At 33.5% G+C, this 27053-nt stretch overlaps 2 protein-coding genes and 1 long non-coding RNA gene across 3 annotated transcripts; all 3 read left to right on the forward strand.

The window, feature by feature from the left end:
• The first annotated feature begins 1710 nt into the window (after positions 1-1710).
• LOC137828377 (guanine nucleotide-binding protein subunit gamma 2) lies at positions 1711-6469 on the forward strand. Its single transcript, XM_068634914.1, has 4 exons — positions 1711-2394; positions 5865-5917; positions 6004-6048; positions 6139-6469. Exons 1-4 carry the CDS (start codon positions 2260-2262, stop codon positions 6224-6226), a joined length of 321 nt encoding a protein of 106 aa, XP_068491015.1. The 5' UTR covers positions 1711-2259; the 3' UTR covers positions 6227-6469.
• A 7364-nt stretch (positions 6470-13833) lies between these two features.
• LOC137828378 (pyruvate kinase isozyme A, chloroplastic) lies at positions 13834-21457 on the forward strand. Its single transcript, XM_068634915.1, has 6 exons — positions 13834-14580; positions 14686-14776; positions 14871-15064; positions 19247-19368; positions 19857-20335; positions 20792-21457. The coding sequence occupies exons 1-6, from the start codon at positions 14074-14076 to the stop codon at positions 21091-21093; spliced, it is 1695 nt and encodes a 564-aa protein (XP_068491016.1). The 5' UTR covers positions 13834-14073; the 3' UTR covers positions 21094-21457.
• A 679-nt stretch (positions 21458-22136) lies between these two features.
• On the forward strand, positions 22137-24068 carry LOC137828379 (uncharacterized). Its single transcript, XR_011083865.1, has 3 exons — positions 22137-22226; positions 23230-23326; positions 23928-24068. It is a non-coding gene; the product is annotated as an uncharacterized lncRNA (long non-coding RNA).
• Positions 24069-27053: the final 2985 nt, after the last annotated feature.

Here is a 27053-nt window from a genome sequence, read left to right on the forward strand (position 1 = left end):
AGACAAAATGGATTTGACAAGCTTGAGCTTTTTAGATACATAGTTGGAAGCCCAACCCACACATCTCCCCCTCATAGCTACATGGAGGTGACCATCAATGCAGCGATCTCATAACAAGTTTCAAGCTTCCACCTTGATAGTTCCTTAGTCATCATATCAATACCATATTCATCATTATGAACTTTATCCAACTCAAATAACTTAGCATCCAAAGCATCATGTACTCAATGATAACTCACATAAATATGTTTGGATCAAGAATAGAAAGTTGGATTCTTACCAAGGGGGATAATACTTTGACTCTCCACAAATAATGGATAGTTGTTTTGCATAAAACCAAGTTCCTCCAAGAATTTCTTCAACCATAACAACTTCTTGCATGCTTTTGTAATGGTAATGAACTTTACCTCTCTAATAGACAATGTTACACACCTCTATAATCTTAATTGTCAAGTCACAACTCTCCATAAAATTATTGTCTTAAGATTTGGGGACAAATGTCAATGTTTTATATCACTCAATAACATTAATCTATTTTGGTGTATTAATATATTGAATTCAATTTATTTTTAACAATTTTTTATTGTTTTTTAATGGAGAATAGGGTACTTTTCTCAATTTGTTTTTACGTATCTTCCTTTATCTATTTATCTTTTTTGGACTTTTTTTTAAAACTTTTTTAATCAAATACTTTGATTTCCATTCATTTGCTTTTTTTTCTATTTTTATCAAGAAAAAGTATTATTTGACAATCACTTTTTCCTTCAAATTACAACTTTTATATAATAGAAGTTATGCCATGAAAAAGAGTATTTTATTTTTATTACTTGAAGATGTGTAATTTAGAGCAAAGGTCCTCAAATTATCGGTATTTTTTTATCAATTTTTTTTTTCTTTCTGCCCAGCATACTCTTAATTAGACCTCAAATCATGGTTCGTTTTATTTTATTGTACTAACTTTTTCATTGTTAAAATAAATTACAGTATCAATATATTATGATTGAATTTAAAAACTCTTGATATTTTTTAACAAATAAAATATTTTAGTTAACTTTTGTAATAATTATATTGAATACATCAATTAATTTACACTGTAAAAATATACACTAATAAGTCATTTCTTAAGACACTTACATCTATAATACAAAAATAGATATTTCTGTGAGCATTAACGCTATATTTTCTTATAATATCCATTTTCCATTTTACGGAAGAGTATTAAAAGGAAATATAGCAAAAGAATGTTAGAAAGATGAATCAGAATCTGTATTTTCTTTTTCCAGCTTAGGTGGGGTTTACCTGTTTTATGTTATTATGGAAATTGAGCTTCAATTCAAAGAGCCTTACTTAAAGGATAAGATTAGTATTCCACAAATAAAAGCAAAATAATCTATTCTCAGTAGTTGAAGATCAATAGTTATAAAAAAAATAAAAATCAATTTTTATTTCTCTGCAACACCTCATTTTTTTCTATTCTTTTTCTTTCGTATTCATCAGACACAGCCAATCTATCCTCTAAGACTGTAAAAATCTGATATGGTGAAAATTCCAGAACAAGAACAAAATGGAAAATGAAAAGCAACAATAGCTTTTGTATGTTTGTGTTAAAAAACCATATTATATTAGTAGGTTGTACTAGAAATAGTATTTTACTGTTCTGTTTTCACACCAAAAACAAAATATTAGCTAGTGAGAGAGCGAAGCGGTCACAGTAAACAGAGTGAAAACACCGTCACCGCGTGGCACTGCTAAAAAATCAAAACAGAGTATCAAAGTCAGAGAGAGAGAGAGAGGGTTTTGAAGACAAAAAAAGACACAAAAAATGAGAAACTAAAAAGAAAACCAGCTTTGTTGTTGTGTTCCAATTCCAACAACACAGCCAAAAAACGACAACTTCAACTTCTACACAACACTTGAAGCCAAGTTTTCTTTTTCACCCATTTTCCGCTCCACTCTCAATCCTTTCAAACTCCTTTCTCTCTCTCTTTCTCTCATGTTCTTCCCCAAACAAACACAAAATACCCTTCTGACCTGTCTCTTTCTCTGCGTTTTCAGTACGCTTAGATCCTGCTCTATTGTTTTCTGAACCCCTCCACCCTGCTTCTACGCCCAACCCTTGATCATGGGGTCCATCAATACTTATTCCAAAATGCATTCAAATTCACTCGCTTCTCTTTCATAATCATAAAAACTCTTTGCAACCTAGGGATTTTAGATTTTAGTTTTTAGATTTTCCATTGCCATCACCTCAGTCTCAGAATGCAATCGCGTGGGCCTGAATCCGCTAGCCCTATGACCCACCGGGTTCAGTCTCTATCTTCGGCAGATACCAGAGGGAAACATAGGATACATGCTGAACTCAAGCGCTTGGAGCAGGAAGCAAGATTCTTAGAGGTACGTACTTTTTCTTCAAAATCATCATAATCTATTTGGGTGTTTTGGTCGTTGCTGAAGGTTGATTTTCTGCTACTTTGTTTTCTCTGTGTGTCGTTTCTTTCTTTTTTTCTGTTGGTCTTTTGCTTTTTGATGGGTGTACTTTTTGTTCTTCTGTGTGTGGAAGAGAGATGGTAAAATGAGTTGGGAAAGATTTAACTTTTCTTTATTCTCGTGTCGGTATTATCAGAGACAAGTGCCCTCTGTGAAACTGATGAAGTTGTCAACAGATGAACAAAAATAAAAATTCGTTTGGTTGATTGCTGGGTATTTTTCTGTCTGCTGGATTTATGAGTTTTGATTGTGGAAACACTGTCTAAGAAATTAATGTTCAGATAGGAGGAGTGGTACTTGTTATTGTGGGCGTGAACATTCAATCTTGGGGTACCTTCCTTCTGATAGTTAAATGGGGTAGTTTTATTAAATGCATGGTTCTCCAAAGATACGCTAACATTTACATCAATTTGGTCCTACAAGATTTTTGACATCCAATCAGCCCTCTGAATGTTTAATAGTGTGTTTGGATTGACAGTAGGAATCGACTTTTAGTAAAAAAAAATCATGGTGAAATCAACACAAACAACTATTGGTTGACATTACGCAGTTGACACCAAAATGGTTGAAGTTGATGTCTATAGCTCGAGAGAAGGGTTGTTTTGGTGAATTTTTTAATCTAAGGACTGTTTTTTTGTTGAAAATCTTTGTAGGGTGAGATTGATGTCAGGTGTATCTTTGGAGGACCAAACTGGTAGTTTGGTCTATTGTTCCCCAATGAATATTTTCTGGTAATCAGTATTAATGTTTTACATTAATTTTTACGAAGTTATAGTTAACAGCATTTCTGTTTCGATTATCAAGTTTCTTAACGAAAAAATGCAATTTTAGCTGACAAATTTGTCTTTTGAAAGACATGTGAACATTTCAGTTGAAGATCAATTTGTTGATACTATGTAGATTGATCTGTCATTACAGCGATAGAAGCTTGATTATTGAATCAGCATAACTAAACCAATGTTCTCCTTTTTAAACTTTAATTTTTGGTTGTTTCTTGCTTATTATTGTCTAGACTTGTGGGTGCGCACAAGTTTGTATTTTCTTTTGTAGGTAACTTCAACAAAGTCCATTTAGTTGCATGAAGGAGAATAGTTTTTTTATATTTTCATATTTTGTAATTTTCCTTTTATCCGCTAAAGCTAGGCGATGACATTTGTAGGGCTGTCATTCATGGGATAGCTAATTAATGTAAGTTTTGCACTCTGTATTGAATAATCAATGATGAAATATCAGTCGATATTTTGTCGTCTTTATTTTAGCTCTCCTAATGTTTGATTCTAGTATATAGTAGTTATTCAAGTGTTTGCTTCCTAACATTGGTGCTTTCATTGCTCTTACTGTCACCCTTGGAGGACCACGTCCAAAGTAGATGCTCTACCAAAGTAGATGTCCCTAAGAAAATCTATTTTATCTCTCTTTTTAAAACCATATATAATGGTAATTACGAAAAAAAAATGAATATGCACCTTGACTTTTGAATTTTATTGGTTGCTGAAAAAACTCAGCAGCTGCACTATGTTATGCACTTTTGGGGTTTTGCCCATAGCGAGGTACTGAAATCTAGGTTACCAAATAACTATCTATCTACAAAGACTATCATTTTAATAAAAATTGAAATTTCAGGTGACTTTTCCAAATATTTGTTTATGCACAAATCAACTTTAATATTGTGTTTATGGGACAAATTGGCATGTTTAGGGACTGTGCAAATCTTTTTGGCTTTGATTAATTCTTTAGTCAACAAAAAGTAAAAAGTTGGAAAAATTTAGCCTGTCAACCTCTCTGTATGTATAATTGCAATTTACACAGTTGGCTTAATTTATGAATGTACCTTCTTTTTAAGGTTACTTTCTGATGAGTGTTTACTAGAACTGGCAGGTACTAATTTCATGAAATCGGACCTCCATCCGTTCCAATATAAATCTTGTTGTATGCATTTGCTTCTCTTTTATCAATAATGTATTACTTTCTGTTTTAATTCATTTTGTTTAATTATAAGCATCAACAATTAGACTGTTTCTATTCAACTCCGTTAGGAAATAATTGAGATTCCATTCCTCAACCAGCAATTGTTAAATTATGGACAGGCTATAGATAAAATATGATTAATCACCAAAATCCCTTCAAATCTCTGAGAACTCTTTTATGTGAGCTGGAAAGGTTTTAATTTAGATCATGAATTCCAAGTTCTATGACAAATTAGAAAGCTGAAATTTAATAATAATTTAGATCACTTACAAGAGGTATTGTATATTGAATTGTAGAATGGAGAGAATGCTCTAAGAATGTAAGTTAGATACTTAACTAAATCAACTTATTATTCAACCATGCTGCCTGCAATTATCTTACTCCTTACCAACCTAAACTTCAAATTTAGGTGTGAAGGAAACATAGAAACATCGGATTGGGGGTTTGTCAAACTTAAGAGATTGTTACCGAAACCTTTTTTAGCCCTGTTTTTCTGGTTTAACTTTATGCAATTAGGCAAATATGATATCGTCACTGAATATTCAAAGAACTAGCAAAATCCCATGCTATTAACTTCATGAGCATCAATGGATACTGGGAGTAAAATAGTGTTGGCAACTGTGTTGATCACTTTCTAGTAGGTAGCAGGCACCTTTGGACAGGAAGGATCAAAACGTTTTTGGACATGCCTGGGAAGCTGCTTCCTTCCATGCATTATATACCCCCTGTAGTCGGCTTAAGCTCATTGTTAGGACTTGTGAGTCTTGCATTATTCTTGAGTCTGAACAAATGGTTTGATTGTTTTCCCTTTATATCTTAATCTTTAGGGAGATGGAATATGAAAATTCTCTGGACGTGGAATCTCTTTTGTGCATATTATTTGAAAGTTATAAGTTTCAGAATACCATGTGGAATATTCTATTCCGGCAGCGTGACTAGATATAGGTTCCTAAACTGATAGGGGAAGGTAATTTTGTAGCACTTGACAAAAGGGTAGTCCAATCGACTCCCAAGTAGTGTTGTTTAAATTGCCCTTTTCCATGTTCCACCATTTTTCCCCTTATGTTGCAAAGGAAACTTATGGTTAGGTGTGATGAGGACGAGGGGGATGGTAGGCAAGGCTGCAGGTAAAGCAGCCTACCCGGTGTCTAGCACTTGCAGTAAAGGATTTTGGTATTTGATCTATGGCTCTTTGGCACGAATATTACCTTCCAGTTTCACTATTCCTATGCTCGTATCTTCCCTAATTTTGTGGAATTAAATTCCTTAATCTTTGATGAACCCATCTGGTTGGCTTTTCATAGGAGGGTTGATTGTGATTCTTAGCCTCTCTTATCAATGACTTGTATTTTTATCCAGCTTTCAAATTTGGGTTGCAAGTGTCAATAGTCTCTATAAAATGAATGCAGGAAGAGCTCGAAAAACTTGAAAGGATGGAGAAAGCATCTACAGCGTGCAAAGGGTAAGTTTAAAGGTAGAATATGATGCCGTAATGTATAATCGGTGTTGGTTTAACTTTGATTTTCCATCTGGTGTCTGTTTTGCCAGAATGCTCAGCAACGTGGAAACAAAGCCTGATCCATTACTACCATCGTAAGATCTCTTATGTGAACTTCTATTTATGTTGCAACCACATGTTATCTTCATGTGTGACAAAAAATCTACATATTTTTGCTTTGACAGAACAATTGGACCCGTAAGTCCTACATGGGATCGATGGTTTGAAGGCCCCCAAGATTCTAAAGGCTGCTGTAGATGCTGGATTCTCTAATGAACAATGATAATTGCCAACCCTCCCTTCTTCCCTTTTTTAATCCAAGATTGGTCTAGAAATTGTGAGTTTTGAAACAATATTGTTATTGGCAATTTTTCATGATTGTTCCTATGTGCGGATGACAATTATAGCAAATACATAGCTTTTATGTTTCAGTTGACAGCTTAATTGCTGAGACGATAACTACCAAGCCATGATGACAGTATATATGTATATATAAATTTTTTTTTCATTGCAAAACTTGTGGTTAACGATGTTCGTTTTGACAAAGTGAACTGCAAAAGAATCTGCATACTAGCTTGTCTCGTTGAAGTACAAATGATACAAGAAAAAATAATCTCATCTTAGTTTTCAGCAACCCCACCTAGAGGGCACAGCAAGATTAGTGCACCAGTGATCTCCGCAGGAGTCAGAGCATTCTTGATATCTTGTTTATTAGCAAAGATTAGAATGGCAGAATGTTGTGTCCCAACAACCTGAAAAGTTCATTGTTCATGGTAGAGATCCTGACTCTATCACTGTGGTTTATAGCATGAGTTCCTCGGGAATGTTACCTATGATGTCCTTTCTTGTCGACCAATAATGTCCTACCTGAACTGAATGGCAAAGTTTAATGAGTTATATTTAAATCCTGCACAATACAAAAGCTTCAAAATATTCATGCCAAATGTTGTTTAAACACATAAGTATGGATTATCCCAAATAAGAATAAAATTTGGATTTCGGCAAGAGTCATTAGTTTCAAAGGAGAAAAAAAAGACTAAAATTAAAATGGAGGGAAGAAAAGGAGAGAAAATACGAATAATAAATTGTTACAAATATTAATGAATAAAAGGGACATCAAAGTAAGATCTCAAAGCAACTAGATTGATTATTTAGTTTATTTTTACTTTTATATATAAAAGCTAAATAAGATTTCTTATATCGTTAAATTCATAATTTAAAACTTTACTTTTAAGCGTTAGAATGAGATTTTATATATTATTAAGTTCGTATTTTAAAATTTTCTGTACATTAGAACTTTTTAACATTAAAGTAAAATGAAAATAATATTTAAGAACTTTTAAAAATTCTCTTTACGACTATAGCTGATAAATTTTATATTGTTATAAAAAATAAATATTCTTAGAACTAAATTTTTTAAGAAGAATACGTAAAAATATACATGAACTTTTGATAAAATCATTTCATCATAAAATATACTTCAATAATAAAATGTTTAATTTAAAGACAACTTGTCTTGTACAGTAAACTTAGAAAGAAAAGAATAATAATTTAAATAATATATATATATTAAAAAAATTAAAATAAATAATGAAATAGTATGAAAAAAAATTATGAATAAAGTACACTTTGCCATCTTGTTTATATTTTTTCTCTTTCTTCTTAAACACTTTATTATCGAACAATGTTATAAAATATTTCGTTAGCAAATATTTCTATGAATATTTATATGTTTGGTCGTTTTTACCATGCATGTACATGATATGGTACATAGGTAATTCTATATTCTTTATTTGAGTATTATAGGAGTTCAAGGACCCAAAACTTCATTACTAAAGGAGAACTTCACAATTGTCATATTCAATGCCAATTCTTCCTTCTTCCAAACATATATGGATTTACAATATCAGTCTGACACATCTCAACAATTTAGGACACCTCACTATAGATAACCATAGATGAAAAAGGATATTCATTTTCATCATATTCTAATCTTGGCATGACAAATATTTTTGGAACCTATGACGCAATATTGTCATTTGCCCATGTTTTTGTGCAATCAAATTACTCCACAATATTTCATAATCAATTGGGATCATCTTGAGTTGCATCTTAAGATTCTCATGACATGATCCACAACCAACCCCTATCCCTAGAAGAAGCACTACCACCGGAACAACTACACAAAGTAATTCAACACATAACAAGTGATGACTTTGTTGTGATACTAGACATCACAATGGAGATTGAACATCATGTCATAGTACTAAGTTGTGAAACAAATATCTTATTTTATTACAAGTATTTCTTAATAATTTTTCTTTCAAAGTGTTGCAAAAGTGTTACATATTATTTTGTGTTGTGAAGTTATATTTTAAAATTAATTTTCTTAATACTAAAAAAAGGCTTCATTAAAAAGAATATTGTAATTAAAAAATAAACTCAAAGTAATATTAAATTGTGAAAATGTGGCTTAATTAAATGAAGTCTTTGAAAAAAATTATGAATCCCAAAATCATATCAAGTGACTCACTTTGTCACTCCTATCCATAACCATAAATATGGAAATACATTTGTCAACAAGGATATTTCACATAGCTTTATGGCACTGAATACAATGTCATTGTTTTTTGAAAATATTAAGTTACAAATCCAAAACGGGGTCAAAAATAAAATAAAAAAAAAACATTAATTTCTAGTCCAAAAACATATCAATTTCCTCACTTTGTCACACTAACCATGACCTTAAATACGAAAATATGTGTTTGACAAGGATATTTCACATATTTTCTTGGTAATGAATACAATGGCTTTGTTCTAGGAACAAAAAAAAATCAAGTAACATGACAAAAAACCTAGGTCGAAAACCCAAAAAGCATTATTTTCAAGGAACCATTTCAACTACCTTACTTGGCCACCTCTATTCATTAACTTAAATATGAAAATGCATCTTTGACAATGGTATTTCACATAGTTTTCATGGCAATTAAGACAATGGTGTTGTTGTGAAAACCAAAAAACTCAAGTAACACGTCCAAAATCTATCACTCAATCATGTCTTGCACATCTTCACGCTCTACCTTCATCAAATTCACAAAAAGTTACATAGTATTGAAGATTAGACATTGAGAATGTCACATAATCATGTCCTGCATATCTTCATCTGTCTCAACAAAAACCACTTCGTAAGTTTCTCCAAAAGAAAAAAAGTGGTTTATGGTAAAAGACACTTGTAACTTCTCTCCCACCAGTGCATACTACTTCACCCTGATAATAATCTTCAAATGACTTAGTGTAACGCTATTTGGGAGCCTAAAAAATGCACACATGACACCCTTGTAATCAATGAAAGAAAAAAATGAATTGTAAGCATTCAATTCTTCAATGTGAACCATTTTCACTAGTGTGAGTTCCAAATGCTACATTCTTTTAATGATCAAAGTGTACTAACTTATACTTGAACCATAGAAGGTGGAATGAGATGCTACCCTGTCATACAATAGGTGGTTGAGAAGGCTTAAAATATGTGTCATCACATACACATGCATGCTACCACGAGTTTAGGACTTGTTAACATCACTGAAAACACGTGATAAACAAAAGTGACCTTGTATGGGATGTTATACTAGCATGCACTAGGTGTTTGAGTTGTTGATGACACATGCACGCTGGCACAAGGCCATAAATTTTCAACATCACTACGAACATGTGTTGGCTTAGAGTGACTTTGGATTGGATGATCCTGCCATGCAATAGGGGGTTGGGGTGGCTCAGGACATGAGACATTACATACACATGCATGTTGCCACGAGGCCAAGACTTGTCAATGTTACTAGGATTGCGTGCTAACCTGGAGTGACCTTGGATGAGATGTTACCTTGCTATGCAATGGGTGGTTGGGGTGGCTCGGAACACGTGTCATCACATACACATGCACGTTACCACACATTTAGGATGGGATGTTACACTAACATCCACTAGCTGGTTATGGTGGCTTAGGACACGTGCCATCACATACATATGCGTGCTTCCACACATTTAGGACTTGTCAACATCACTAGGAATATGTGTTAAGCAAAAGTGACCTTTTGATAAGATTTCCATTTTATAAATGGAACCGTATACCAACTTAATGCCAGTAAATCACAACAATTCCTCCCCAGAAAACCAAATCAAACGCATTTTGTCCATTTCATTATTATTTTCTTCCACTCATCTCCAAATGGAGAACTTCGACATCAAAAAGACTAAGAATTATTTTAATTTTGATCTCACCGCTCTGTTTACAAATGGTCAAATTACAGAATGCAATAAAGGCATCCAATTCCAATGTCAATCTCTTAAACTATTTTGGATCCCCCTACAATTGCACCTTCAGTCTCCTCAAGGATAAAGTATGCACTATTTTGGACCTTCCAAACACCACACCATTAAAGAACTTGTACTATCACCAACCACACTCAACGATTAGGGACAACTTATGTATCATGCTATTAAGATTTCAACAAATTTTCATATCAATTGATAAGTTTAAAGTCTTATTTCTCTTTTAATACAATCATTTAATTGTATGCTAACTTTACAAGGTCTACAAAATAAATTATGACATTTTTAAACCAACCGACTCCAACCTCTTCCACAAAACCCAACCACATCACGTCCACATAAGAAATACTTCACTTTGGAGGACCTATCCAAAGAGCCACTGTAATGGAAAGTCCAAAGTCCAAATGATTACAATCTTACCTACAAATGTAATAACCTAAGAACGATGGCAATCTAATACAAGTGTTTATAGAACATAACCATACAATACCGAGACCACAAAGAAGTCATTGAAATCAACTATCATCATCCATTTAGAGTAGTTAATCAAAAAATTGTGCACGACTCAATAAAAATCACATTTGACACTAATGTTGCACAAATGATCAATCATTGAAAAAAAAGACTCAACTACAACATCTAAGTGTGCAACATGAACAATCCTGAGATAACATTAAACTCTTTATCAAACCAAAGATTTATGTAAAACTACTCCTAATGAATTCGTTCGTGACTTAGAAGACAATACCTATATCGATCATTATGACATTAAAAAGATTTACATTTGACTAAATGTTTGTCTATTTAATTTTGATGGCATTCCTATGAGCTCTTCTTGGATTTTGATGATGATGGGTGTGGAAGCTTGGTGGAGGAGAGTGGAACAAGGCCTTCCTAGGAAGTGTGGGTGCCTTGAAGGTGCATGAGGAGTAGTGAGGGTTGGAGTGGTTCTGCCTTCTCCGTTTGAGGGTGAAGATTGAAGACTAAAAACCTAATTCTAGAGAGAATTTGGCAAGGGAGTAATTTGAATGGCACTTGGGCAGCATTTCATTACTCAAAATGGTCTTGCAAATACATGAGCCAAGCCCTCTTATTTATAGTGTTTAGAGGGCTGAAAATTCAAAAGAAAGTGGAGGGAAATTCAAATGAGAAGCATTTGAATTTGGAGCCAATTCCTAGTCACAAGGAAAGTGTGACTTGGTTTCTTTTTTTTGGCACCTCCTAAATCTACACCTACACCTTCTTTTTATGTCACATGGAAGGTGTGACTTAGCTTTATACATTTGCACCTCTTATATTTATATCTACACCTCCCTTTATGTTCTACTAAAAATACTCAAAAGTAATTACAAAAGAAAGACATCCAATGATGCTTAGTTGGCCCATATCTTCTATTTGTTGGGCTTGAGCTGAAACTTGAACTTGTATTTGGGCTTGGGCTTGGGCTTTTTCTATCATGGGCTTGGGCCTCTTCCATCATCCCCCCTCTTGAAAAGGATTTGTCCTCAAATCCAATGCTTCTTCTTCATCATCATTATGTGGATGTATGTGGCTGGATGGTTTCCATCAAATTTTATTTATGATTTTCTTCCTCCAATAATGTATATTTCATTTACAACTATTTATGTCAAATTTCAATTCCTCTTTAACTAAATATTCAAATATTTTCTTATTCATTCTATGATTATCTACTTCTAATTTACTTATTTCCAAATTTTATTATGTAAAATTATTAATAATATATATATTATTAATAAATAAATAAATAAATAAATAAACTCTACGATAATAAAATAGTCCAACCCAATTTTCAAATTACACATTTATTTACATTCATAAACATCAATATTATACGCATAAATTAAAAAAACATAGAATAATGTTATTTCAATAATGTTATTTTTACACATTTTTTATTTTCTTTTCATCATTATTTCAAAAATAATTTTTCCAATTCATCAACCTCTTTTATCATATTCATTGTACACAACTCGATAATTTCAATTATATAAAAAACTTTCCATTCATTTTTTTTATATTCTTTCTTTCCTCTTAATCTTTATACATTTTATTATTTACATATTTTTTATTATATCTTCTTAAAAAATTTATATTTGTAAGTAATTATTTCTTCAAATATTTATTTCTCTATTACATACACTTATTTTTTAAAATTGATATATTTTTTACCACTCGTGAATGATCACACACTTTCCATTACTTTCTTACAATTCTTTCTTTTATTTTTTTTTCTCATTTACATTTTTTAATTTAAATTTCTTTAAAATATATCTATTTATAAATATTTATTTATCTAAATTTTTACTAGTCTAAATAATTATATCCTCCACACTTACTAAATATAATTACCTTTCTCAATTTTGTTTTTGATTTTTTTTTATATTTCTACACTTTTATTCCAATTTTTTTTCTCAAATGATTTAATTTCTAATTTAGTTTTGTTTTATAATTTTTCCTCCCTACCAGTATTTTTAAAAATATATATAAAAAATAAAAAAATTGCTCTTAATTCATTTTCCAAGAACCAAATTCCTATTGGTATTCTAGCATCCACCCACTCAATCAAAATGTCAGAATTCAGCTTCTGTATAAAAACATGTTATCTTGATAAATATTTATTACAATATGAAAAACCTAAATATGCTATTTCAGTGAAAATTTCGCACTTTGATAATAGAAGAATGAGTCTTCAACTAATTTTCACACAGAAAACAAGCTCATTAAACGAATACAATATTTTTTTCTTGTTCATGTGATGATATAATGTCCACACAAAAAATGCCAACGATTCAATTTTATATGCAAATTAATGATTGGAAAAGCCGTGAATCAATGTTAGCCAAACATTGTAAATAATAGATACACAACAAGAGAAGTAACTATTGTGTGTTAGGAATAAGTTGAACGTTTAGTTTAGTTTAGCTTATTTTTAGTATATACTCAACTTTTTTTTAGTTTTGTGAGAGATAACTTTTGAAGAATACAAAATAACATCTTTCAAAACAAACATAAGGTATATTCAAATCACATTTCTCATGAAAACTAAACAAACATCATGTTTGTGAAAGTTTTATTATAGATACAATATTTCTTATTTAATTTATGCCTTAATCATTAATTTAAATCATGTAATAAATAAAATGATACCATTTAATATTAAAACTATCAAAATTAATATGTATAGTAAACAAATATTATATATAATCATAATTTTCATTCAATAAAATTAGGACCATTAAATTCAACCTCCTCTAATTGCAACCATAAAATTTTAAACCTCCACTAGTAATCTTTACAATGTATATATATAGATTGGAAGTATTATTATTCTTAGCAAAATTACTATTTTTATTATTATAAAGTTGAAATTTCAATCGTTTACTATAATTGTAAATCATCATTATAGTAATATTTAATATTAAAATTATTAAATAATTCCAAATAATAAAAAATATATATAAGTAGAATTAATATAAATTATTTGCATTTTCATAAAATAGCATAAATTAATTAAAGAGTATTGTTGTAAAATTGATATTTGAAGGTTGTAAAGTTTGAAATGAAGAGAGAAGGAGAGCGGCATCTACCCTAACAAACTAAAAGACGCATGTGTTATAAAGCAGAGAACAGAACAGACTTGGCCTCGTAGTTTCCGCAGTTCTGTTTGGAGACAAGGCAACTCCGTTGATAACGCCCAACCCAAAACTCAAAACACACTTTCTCTTCACTTCTCATTGGCCCTATCTCTCTCTCTCTCTCTGCCACGCGCCACCATGTCGGTCTCGCATTCCCTCAACCTCCGCCTCTTTGCCCCTCCCCCCACCGCCATTCCCACCCACGCCCACCTACCCCCTCCCACCCTCCTCCTCCCTCGCCACCGCCGTTTCCCCTGTCTCCGCGCTTCGTCCCCGGAAATCCTCGTTTCTGACAACAACGGCGTCCCGGCTCCGCCCTCCGATCCGAGCTCCATCGAGGTGGACGCTGTGACAGAGGCGGAGCTGAAGGAGAACGGGTTCCGAAGCACGCGGAGGACGAAGCTGGTGTGCACGGTGGGGCCCGCCACGTGCGGGTTCGAGCAGCTGGAGGCCCTGGCCGTTGGAGGCATGAACGTGGCGCGAATCAACATGTGCCACGGCACGAGGGAGTGGCACAAGGAGGTCATCGACCGCGTCCGGCGGCTGAACCACGAGAAGGGCTTCGCCGTCGCCATCATGATGGACACTGAAGGCAGTGAGATTCACATGGGTGATCTCGGTGGCTCTTCTTCTGTCAAAGCCGATGTATTTATTTATTACCCTTTTCGCTATCACCCGCTTCCTTCCTTCCTTTGCCTCTTCTTTAACATTCACTTATACTCATTCTATAATATCACTCTTTGCTTTCAGGACGGTGAGATCTGGACCTTCAGTGTTAGAGCCTTCGATTCAGCTCTCCCCCAACACACCATCAATGTCAATTATGAAGGCTTTGCCGAAGGTTAACCAACATATTCAAACTTTTTTTTTTATTTTTTTGTCATTAGGCCTTAACTGCTGTGAGGTTGTTGATGGAATGTGATGTGATGTGGCAGATGTGCAAGTGGGGGATGAACTTTTGGTGGATGGAGGAATGGTTAGGTTTGAGGTGATTCAAAAAATAGGTCCAGATGTTGAATGCCGTTGCACTGATCCTGGCTTATTGCTCCCTAGAGCCAATCTCACTTTCTGGAGGAATGGTAGTTTAGTGCGAGAAAGGAATGCCATGCTCCCTACTATTTCTTCCAAGGTTGCTTATTCACCCTTTGCCTTTTGCTTATTGCATCTCTTTATTGCTAATTTTGTTTACCAGCACATCTTTAAGTTCTATTTTGTCATTTACTTTGCCTTTAGCAAACAAGAGGAGCTTGCCAATGCTGTACTATTACTATGATAGTGTTATCCAATCCAAGTTAGTTGGGAGTAATTTGGTGCCCATGGGCCCAAAACTCTGGCAACCATGAGTGTATCGAGATATAATACTAAGGTTTATTGTTGTAGAACTCTCACATCCCCGTCAATGTGTTTGTTGGATACAACATACATTAACCATGCATCTTATAGAGCAATATGCTTCCTATTTTTCACTTCAACTGTTAATTGGTATCTTGTATGTATGTATTCCATGTTATTCCTACTTAGTGGGAAACTCTCCAAAAGAGAATGCACTTATGCTTGGACTCTTATATATGTCCACTGTCGGATTAATATGCTTAATGTCTAGGTGATCGTTGTTGTTTCACTATCAAATTAAAATATATTCAGTATAGACCGTCTAGCGTAGTGCTAGACTGTCTAACACCAAAAGGATGATAGTATAGATAGGATCAGTTAATCCAAAGTCGTCTCCCAACGAAACCAATAGTAAATCCACTCAATCACTGTTCACAATTCATCTAAAAGCAATAAAAGTCAGGAATAACAATAAAGATTAAAGGGGGTTTAAGGATGTTTAGCAGAAGAAGTAAAGTAGGCGATGAAAAAAATAAAAAAAAGCAAAATAGGTGTCTACTGATGTATTCAGTGTGTCACTCTCCTCCAAGTGTCTACTCATAAGATGTTTAACTTCTACCTCTTGAATTAAGAAAACTAACCAAGAACTCCAATTAAGAAAATAACTGAATTCTCAACAAGCGTCCAAAAACAATTTCCTTACAAAAACCATAATTCAAAACAATCATATTGTCTAGCATAATCTACTACAGGGAATCTAAGGGCAAAATTTTATTGAATAGAAACCTCAAAATTTATGGCGAAATAATAAGAGAATCAACCAAAAAGAGTTTAGTCTTCCATGCGAAGGCAAAACAGATTAATTACAAAGAAGAAAACTAAGACAATTATAATGCTTTGTTTTACTAATGCGTCCCAGAGTGGGACGCAATTCGATTTGCTCCAATCTCCTTGAAGCCTGTATGTATTTACAAGTTTCTTTGCTCCATGGATCTCAGAATTATATTCTATCTCAGATATCATTCACAAATTCTCAATTTCCAACTTTTTAGAATCTTCAGATTTTGTTTCCTGTTATGTGGCTCTTCTTATTCTCCTGATGATTTGTTTCTAATTCTGTTTTTGAGATATTGTAGAGTTTATTCTCTATTTCTTTCACTCAGATTTTGTGTCCCGTTTTGATTCAGAGAAGCAACTTGAACTTTTCTTGATCGGGTCCACTCGTCGCAACCGTCTATCGGACAATTCTATCATGTCATTTAGTCTAAGATTTTAACATCAAACTCTTTCTACACCTTTATCTTCATTACACTTGATGTTACTAAGGTGTTTTCTTCATATGAGTTGTTGGACCGTCTACTTCATATAACCACTAGATTGTCTAGTTAGACCGTCTGGAAGTACCAAACTAACAGTAAAAACAGTTAAGGCCAAAACAAACCAAGTTAGATTAATCTTATTTAAAACAGTGGATTTGTACATAATTTTTGTCCAATATAATTTTGATAAAAGATTCTAAGTGTGACTAAAATTATGCTCATCACTAGGTAAAAAGGAGTCGACCCAAGTTGATCATTTCTGTTAACATCACACTGATTGTGTTGTTGGAAAATGTTTTGTTACATCTCCATGAGTTCCCAAACAGGTTATCGTAGTATGTACATTTTTTATGGCAATAAAGACATACTATACAAATTCCTACCTTATGGGAGTGAATTTTAGAACAAATGAGTCTAGTTAAGTAGACAAAATGGGAGATAGAGAGAAATGGTCGAAAAATCCCTATTGATTGAAAACAGTGTCTCATATTCTTCATTTATGTAAGTAAAAGTATAACTTCGATATTCTCTAGTTTTGAACTCCACAAGTTTGTCATGTCAATTAAATAGTTGTAACCATAACAAGTTTGTTTATATTGGCATTGTCTTCTTTTTTATACCTAGAGATAATATTACCCTTGAAAATTTGTCTCTCACCTAGATAAATTCTTAGTATCTTAACTAACTTTCTCATAAATTCGAGTTTTCACTTAAAACCCTTGCATGAGTGAAATACTCTGCTTTAGTTTAAACTTTCTAAACATTTTTTTTGTACCATCATTATTCTATAGTTTTGTGTTGGTTGGTTCTAGGCATGTCATGTAAGTAGCACTTCTCTTGATTAAAGGCATTTTTGGGAGAGTTTATTCATAGTTTATTTGGACTTATTATATGACATAAACACTTTTGTAAGTAATTTGAATAATCTAAAATAGCATGTTATGTTATAACCTATTTCCAGCTTATGTTAAAACATAGCTTATAAAAAAACATTTTAATCCTATTTCCTCTTTCACTAAAGAATCAACTTATATATAAGTTCTTACGTGATGAATAAACAATTTCTATAAGTGTTTAATTAAGCTGTTTACTCAAATGCACCCTAAATATCCAGAATTTGTGATCTTTGTCTTGAATCAATGCATAAAGTTTTCCTTGGGTTGAGGTAGGCAACATTAGATAGTTTCGAATGGCTGTTGCCTTGGGGAAGAGAGGTTTTCCTTCTTTGATGGGTTTTATTTCATATAGGTTCTATACCTGCAATTTCCCTTGAACCAGAGCCCCGTTCTCTGAGTATTTTTATCTTACATATCGATAAATAGCCAAACACTTGAAGAACTCACCCGTAGAAGAAATCGGTTAAAAGGGGGAGAATCAAGTACTTAAGTATTCCACTAAACATCCCATACTTCTCAATCTGGAACTTAAACATTCCATAATAACCAATTTTCTACCATATAGCACCATCCCCCAGAGACCTTGTCGTGGTAGCTCACACTCTGTGATGACATCTTACTCGATGATATTTCACTCAAATTCTCCCTCTGTCATAACCATCCATTGGTCGGAATTCTTTGTAGACACCATCTACAACCATCTTTAACACCAATTCATGAGCACCCAAACACATGGGAACCCACCCTTAAAAGCTAGTGGGTAAGGGGGAGAATCAAGTACTTCAATATTCTACCGAACAATTTATGGGACTTAACCTACTCCATAATACCCAAGTCCCTATCACATAGGCAGTTTCATTTTCTATCAACTGGTTTCAGATCTCAGATTTAGTAGTCTTGGTATGGGGTGCTGGATTCAACAATGAAAAAAGTGGGAAAGTCGTGCGTGGTTGACATTATTGGTGGAAGAACAGGAAACAAGGGCATTAGAGAAGATTGAAAAATCCAGAATTTGAAGGAAATATTGCATATTGCACTAGATCAAGGTGGATTAAGTTGCTGCAATAGGAAATTGTGCTGTAAAGGCTCTTAGGGTTGTGCTTTGAACTGGTGGCTTTGGTTGAAACTGTGCAGCTCAAACAACTTAATTTATGTTGTGAAGGTGGTGCTGAAGCAGTTCCTGCTTGAGTATGACCCAGATTTACCACTCTATGCACTGGATGAAGAGCCAAAATTGGAGTGATGTGATGATTTTGGGATAGGCCATGATAACAGAGTGTTGTTTGATTCCTTGAGAGATTAATTAGGTTATATTCCTCCAATTTATCTAACTGATCCCCTAACTATTTTGCACTAACTATCCTTGATCACTTTTCCCTTCCTTTCCTTTCCATTCTAAAGTATCCCCCAAGGGGAAATTAACAACTTAATTTTGCATTATTACCCATCCTTTGTCAGCTTTGACGAAACATGTGGACTGTGATTGTGTTGATCTCGGTTCAATTTGATGACAAAACCATGTCCAAGACCTTAAAATTTTTTAATTTTGCATTGCATATGGTGAAGGCAAGTGATTTCCATGGTGCAATGTGGATCTTTGATGATTTCTAAAGTCTAATAATTATCAATGCAAAAAGTTTGTGGGCTTTATTCTTTTAACCATTCATGTTGATTTCAGGTGATTCATGTATTGAAGCCAAATTTCCTTTAAGCGGAGATCTGTCCCATATAATTTAATTCATTTATCTGATTTTCCATATGCAGGATTGGTTAGACATTGATTTTGGTATTGCTGAGGCTGTTGATTTTATTGCCATTTCATTTGTCAAGTCTGCTGAAGTTATTACTCATCTTAAAAGCTACATTGCTGCACGCTCTCGTGATAGGTATGTACTGAACTGTAATTAAATATTTCTATTTGAAACTATTATCAACATATCATTTCTATTACTATTATTATTTAATATTGACTAGCAGAGTACTTTTATTATTTACCATTTTTGTTATATTAAGAAATCACAGTTAACAAGTAGCACAATTGATAGAGTTCTATGAATTATAAAATTATATCACATTCACTTTCATCTCCTTTGTATTTGTTAGATTTATATCCATGTTTCAGCACCTCCAAATCTGTCTATCAATATTTGGATTGGAATTGCCCTTATCCTTTTTTGTGGATCCTAAACCTTAAACAAATACTGCACATGACACTTGTTGGGAGACAAAGCTGTGCGATTTCTGTGCATCTGTGATATTTCCTTTAATGTTAATCTTGCAAAGACCAATGGTCCAAGCAATTTTATACTCTAATATCTGCTAATATTGAGAGTTAAGATTGACATACTGTAATGTGATGAATCTGGTGATGCAGTGATATTTCTGTCATTGCAAAGATAGAAAGTATTGACTCATTGAAGAATTTAGAAGAGATCATTCAAACGGCAGACGGAGCTATGGTGGCAAGAGGAGATTTGGGTGCTCAAATACCTTTAGAACAGGTTCCAGCTGCTCAACAAAGGATTGTTCAACTATGCAGGCAATTGAATAAGCCTGTTATTGTTGCCTCTCAATTACTTGAATCCATGATTGAGTACCCTACACCTACAAGAGCTGAAGTTGCAGATGTTTCTGAAGCTGTCAGGCAACGGGCTGATGCTTTGATGCTTTCTGGTGAGTCAGCCATGGGCCAGTACCCTGAGAAGGCCTTAACTGTTTTAAGGAGTGTCAGTTTGAGAATTGAGAAGTGGTGGAGGGAAGAGAAACGCTATGAAGCTATGTTGCTCCCATCTGTTGGGTCTTACTTTTCAGAAAAAATATCTGAAGAAATCTGCAGTTCTGCTGCTAAGATGGGTAAGCAGTCTTTAAGCCTTAAACTTGCTTTCTTTTCCTTATTTTTACCCTAAACCCTAAACTGTTTCATATTTGTTTTGATTTGTTGCATCGGTCTATATACTGTTTGAATTTAAATTACTTTTTATAGGTCGCAATACTACTTTCCAATAGTTAAGTTTTATAATCAAAGTAATGAGCCTAAAACCATAATACACGAGGCTTGTTTATCTTTTTCTTTACTATAATATAAGAGGTTTATTCTATTCTTGACCATTAGTTTTCTTTGACGAGTTCACAATTTATAGTTTTCACATATCTGAAACACTATATAATGATTATTGACTGCTTAGTTAAAACACCTGTTTCACTCATAATTTTCAGTCTCTTATAATCCAAAAACTCTTTTCTATTTTTGGTTTTGTTTGTTTGTTAGTCGTTTGATGATGCGTGCTTACTTGTTTTGAACTTTGGCAGCCAATAATTTAGAGGTGGATGCACTTTTTGTGTACACGAAGACAGGGTACATGGCATCTTTATTGTCACGATGCCGTCCTGACTGCCCAATCTTTGCTTTTACTACCACTTCATCTGTCCGGAGGCGTCTCAATCTCCAGTGGGGCTTGATACCTTTCCGTCTGAGCTTCTCAGATGATATGGAAAGCAATCTCAATAGAACCTTTGCGTTGCTCAAGGCCAGAAATCTCATCAAATCAGGTGACCTTGTCATTGCAGTCTCAGATATGTTGCAGTCAATACAAGTGATGAATGTTCCTTGAAAACATGTTTCATTCCTTCTGAAACCCAACATAGCCGTTTGTTCAAAACCTCGGATGCTGCTAGAGCTAGATTGCTAAATTCGGACTGAGACTTCATGAATGAATTTTGTCATTCTGTCTTTTCAATTTATAGGACGCAACTAAGTTTGGGAGAGTTTATGTTATTACAATGAAGTCTTTATTTTAATGCTTACACCTTGAAGCTCTAGACATCTTTTAGGCGAGTGAGGCAATATAGTCGATAGCTACCCTTTTTTAAGCTGTATGACATATCAGCATTGCTGTTTTATTTCTTTGTAATTTGTATCAGTGTACCACTTCAATATTGGCTATAATGTGAAGTTTTCAGAAAGATTCCTAAGTAGTCGCATATCATTATGCACAATGTATTTGTTCTGAGCAAAACTCAATGCTAGTAGAGGAAGCAAATCGGCATCCAAGTATTTTTTTTAGAAGAGATTGTATTTTGTTGGAAGTGCAGAGGTTGTTTAGCAGTTATGTGCACACAATTTAGGGGTGAGGTGTTATTACTCTATGTAATTCATACTCTTCTTTAAATTGGGTATTTTTTTCCTTCAGATCCATTTCTAGAATGAAAGGAGATGTGTCAAGATTTTTATACAATTGGGACCTGTTACTGTTAGTGGGGGATGTCCCCACCAAAGCCAGAGTGTTGTGGTCAATACATGTCAGGATGGGGTATCATGTCGGGTTGTAGTTGGGCTTCATTGGGCTAGGTAATCTGAAGATTTTGTTGGGCTGACGTTAGGCCCACGTTCTGTCCAGAAAAGTATTCATGCACAGATTTTCTGTGTGGACCTCATGGCCAATATTTTCAGTTGCTTCACTTCAGATACTTTTAGGATACTCCAAGTGTCATTGACGAATAATGTATGTCCTTAAAGTTGATCGAGGAAAGGAAATGAGTGAGTTTCCCAAAGCAACGTTTCCTTCATTTTTTATACTGTCTAGGATTGGCTTTGAGTAGAACCTCATTTACTTCACTGTTTCTTTCGTCTTTTTCTTTTTAGTTGGTTCCTTGCGGGCAAAAGCATGTAGAATGCACGCTACAAACTCGACGATTAAATCTTAAACGGATATGCGTTGGCTCATTCACAAAGGGTCTGTTAAAGGTTTGAGTTTGACAAATTTATTCTTCCAAGAAACTGGTAATACACTGTCCGTGCTTTCACACAATGTAATGCTTGCTTTAGAACATTATTTACTCATCAAATTTAAGCATAGTTTCCGTACAATTATGCTTATACTGGTAAAGAATGGAATTATTCAATGTTTTTCTTTCCTATGTACCCTACCACATATATACGGCAAAAGTAAAGATCAACTGGATAGGTTATGTCATAAGTGAGAACATAGAAATGGATGAGGACATGATGTAATTACTACCAAATCTTGTACTCTAATTATTATTACTTTCATTAAGATTCATAAGTTGGAAATCTGAAATCTGAAGCAAGGTGTTGCTGAGCCTTCTTCACACTTAATTTTTAAAAGCGACAAAGTATCTACTCAACACAAAAATTGGAAATCCCTGATCAAATTTGATGGGAAGTTGCATTGTTCTACTTGTACAGATTTCATTAAGGTGCATCAGTTTGTTATGTACTCTATTGAAGAAAATTTATATATCTCATTTATAGCATTTGTTGTTTGTTGTTAAATATAGATGTCAGCTATGGAAGTTATGACATAAAATGAGTTTAATAGCTATACATTGTCAATGTAATGGTTTTTACAAGACAATAAATCAGAAATGATTGTTAATATAAAATTCAATAAATTAGTTGATTGAAATGACCGAATAAAATTACTTACATGGTCAATGCGCAACCCTTTTTTTCTCAATTTAATTTGATTATTTTTACCTGTAAGTGAGAAAAAAATCTGTCCACAGAAACTGTTTCTACATAAAAACAAGAATAGCATTTAAAAATATTACATTAAATGTAATGTACCAGTAGTATTTTTTTAATCCATTGTGTATACAGTACTGAGTTCTACAGTATAAATGAAGTTATTAATGTATCTGCCTCGTAAAGAACTCAATTGCAGTGAGTAATTAAAATATTTCACTGAGTGATGGTATTTACAATTGTTATATGGTCCCCTGAACAGGTACCTTTCTTGGCTTGTTTGTCCTCCATTCCAGGCCAACCCCACCCAGAAAGGGGAAAGGGCCAAAAAGGAAGTGTGAGAAAAAGACGTGGAATGTGTAAGTGACCTTAACTACATTGATAAAAGTCATATATATGCAGTGTTACAAGTCTTTTTAAGCTGCTTCCAAGCAATGCAAGAACTCCATATGTGACCCTTTAACTTTCACAATTAAAATTTGAATAGTGGTACAACTGCTCTTTTTGTTGCTTCTTTATTGTTCTTTTCTCTTTAACTTGAACCTCCAAAGAACCTAAAGATACACATAGAACAAACGAAAGATGAAATTAAATACACAAAAGAGAGCCCACAGTCTAAAAGACCAAAAAATAAAAGGAGAGAAGATGCTTATCTGCATACAAATTTCACATGTATTTCCAATGCATTCATGTACCAATATCTTTCACTCAAGCTAAACACACAAACAACTTATAAGGTGCCTTGTTCTCATCATTTTAGCCACGTTGCTTACAATTACAGGCATGTTTTTAGAATAAAATTCTTTTAAGAAGTTATGAAAAAAAAAGTAACTATTCCATGGAAAAAGATCAGTATGCAGTATATTTATAACACCTTGTATTTGTTTAACCAGAGTATACTGAATTTATGTGTGATATGCATTAAGTAGTGGAAAATTTATTTCCTTTTTCTGATAGCAGAATAACTAGAATGGTGTGTTAGGAGTCAGAAGTATTGTAGTGCAATCAATTGAAACCACATAGTAAAGTGGCCTTCAACTTACCACACAAGGCCAACAGATTCGGCTCAAACTATCAAACTCCAACTCCATAATTCAGTGGACCCGCATTTGCAATTTCAAGTTGAGGAAAAAGATGTGAAGGTGATTTCAAAACTTGAAGCAGCATATAACACCTGCTACACTACCCATTATTAAGGTCACTGACAAATGACATAAGGTCCTCATACTCTTCAAGTTAATCCGTAGTTGGGTTTGGTCTACACTCCACAGAGATCATCCAAACTGAAGATTTGATCGTCACACGTGAGAAGATATTTGCTGAGGTTAAATCACTTGTTTCAAACGGGTGGTTAAATCATCTAAGAAAAAACTGTAACTCTGATGGAAATTTGTAATTTTGTGAAATTTTTAGCATCATCACAGTGGGCCCCACCTGGAAAACCATTAAGTGGCTCACAGATTCATCATCAGCCATGACTCTCTCAGCCTATGATGTGTATAACATCATCATAGAACAGTTAAAATGTGCCATTATTTGAGCACACCCAGAGCTCAAATCAAATCAATGGTACAAACTTAGTATCAAGCACTGTGTTTGGCTTTTGACATAGGAAAACTCAACAAGAGTAAAAATACAATATGTATCTCACTGTAAAATACTCTTGCTGTCCAACTTAATCTGAGTTTATGGTAAATTTATTAATTTCTATAACTACTATTTTAAAACTCACATCAATGATAATAGTTTATTAATTTTAGTTAAACTCAAAGCAAACAAAAATCCCATCACAAGAATTCCAAAGATGGTTTTGGTGGGGAGGAACATGGTCTGGGGGTCTGGGGTCTGAGGCATCATGTCCTGTTTGGCCTTGCTTATCAAACACTTTGTGTCCTTATCAGTCATCATCTGCAGTTTTATTTTATTTATCTGCCTAGAAAAATTAATGTAGTTGAGACACCAACTTTTGTTGCAATTGATACAAACAAACACATATTTATTTATTGTTTGAATAACCCAGGATGAAGCGGCCATTTATAATGACGTTAGGCCACACATTTGAATGTGGTGTGTTTATCATATTCACAACAAGGAAAATAATCAAGCCGTAAGACGAGTTCAAACGTCCCGTAAGCAAGAAGATTGAGCAAGTACACTCATAATTATTGCCTTAGAGTCATTATATTATTCACAAATTTATATCAGCAAGGCACCGCAATAACATAATAGTTAGATAGATTGATAGATTCAGACCGATGAGAAAGAGGATTTGAATTAATAAATGCTGTGTTTGGACAATAGCTGCTATATCCATATCAATTAGTGGAACTAACAAGGTCAAACAAAGCATTCTTTATTATTTTATACACCATACTCTCTAACTCTCAGCAAAATAAAAAATATTACATGCAATCAACAAAAGTGGGTCCAATCTCATGTGCCACATTGCTTCAAATTATTCAAACATGAGATTGCAAAGGGGTGCATTAGGTGATCAAGATATACCAGTTGACTAGGTATACGGGTAAATACTAAATGATGGCATGGTAGGCCAACGATTGAGGTACTTTTGGGGAGTGTGGACTGTGACCACCATGTCTCTCTCTATCTACCTAAGTGCTTCAGTGCTGGATACCTATTCTCTAGTTTTCGGTTGCTTCTGTTGGGTGGTCACCCACATTTTTTACTCACTGCATCATCATGCTTTTCTATCACCAATTATTCCTCATATATTTCGAACATCTTCATCACTTTTATTCTCATTCATTTGCTCTATCGAACAAGAGGGTAACAATTGTGTTGTGTAGGGATATAACATTATGAAGAAAAGAGAGATGAGGCACACATATGTTTTTCTCTATTACATGTTGCGAAAATGGTGAAATGTGTTGATTTTTGTGAGACAGTGAAAGTCACATGAATGAAGTCTTTTGGTTTTTGGGAAAGAAATTAAATCAAGAAAGTGCCAAATAAGTTTACTCTGCACACTACATTGACAATCGATCTAAAACAGGCTAGCTAGTTTACATTGATTGATCTGGACATTCCATGGAAATAGTGACGTAAAATCTTCCTACAACCAAAGTTAAAAGTGTCTCAATAAAGTGAAAATTGAACGAAACGAAAGTAGCAAATGAAAACTAATCTAAACCTACTCATAGTTAAGTAAATTGAAAAATGAAAATTCCCCTTTTCTTTTCTTAGATCCTACATAAATTTCATGTTTCTCTTTCTCTAATATAAAAAATACTAAATAAAATGTCATTAACCAAGTTATTAATAAGGTGAAATATCTCATCTTTATGACTTATGAGAAATGAATAAGAAAATAGGAATATAATATAAATTAAGTATGAAAGTAAATGTGATTTGAAGCTGAGTCTCTTGTTGTGAATATATTATTATGTATGTTTTGTAGTCTTATCTTATATATTCTTCTAAAGGTTAAGATGATTTCTACAAAATTAAAATGTTGTTTTTCTTTTGATGTGGTAGTGTGAATGATGCTTTCTTTTGGGTCAATAGGAGGAGAACAAAGACATTTTTACACTTTAAGTTAGATGAGATAATAAATGTGTTATTAATGAACAATGTATACCTTTAAATCTTTATATATTTATAATATTTTAATAGATCTTTATTTCCATGGCTTTTACTCATATGTCCAAGTCATTCTAATACTCTATTCATATATAAAGTTGTAATTACTTGTCCACTACATATTATAATAAAGACTGAAATGTTGAAGTTGTAGGTTGGCCACATCTTTTAAAAAGATTATCCGTACACTAACCCCCGAGGAAGGATAAATGGTAAAAAATTTGAAGAAAAAAAAATCAATTTCATTGGAAGAAACTTTGTTGGGCATAGTATACATTGACTCAAAGCTCAATGAGTCATAAATGACAAAGAGTTTTAATAATAAAGGTATTGGGATGAATTTTTTTTTTTTGCAATGGTATTAATGATTATGAGAGAAGGTCATGTGGAAAAGTAGAGAGGTCACATTTTTTAATATGTTGGATTGAAATTATCAAGCAATCATAAATCGTTGAGGTTCTCTAAATATAAATGATGTTCAATGTA

Source organism: Phaseolus vulgaris, chromosome 7 (genome assembly GCF_000499845.2).
Source record: "Phaseolus vulgaris cultivar G19833 chromosome 7, P. vulgaris v2.0, whole genome shotgun sequence".
NCBI lineage: Eukaryota > Viridiplantae > Streptophyta > Magnoliopsida > Fabales > Fabaceae > Phaseolus > Phaseolus vulgaris.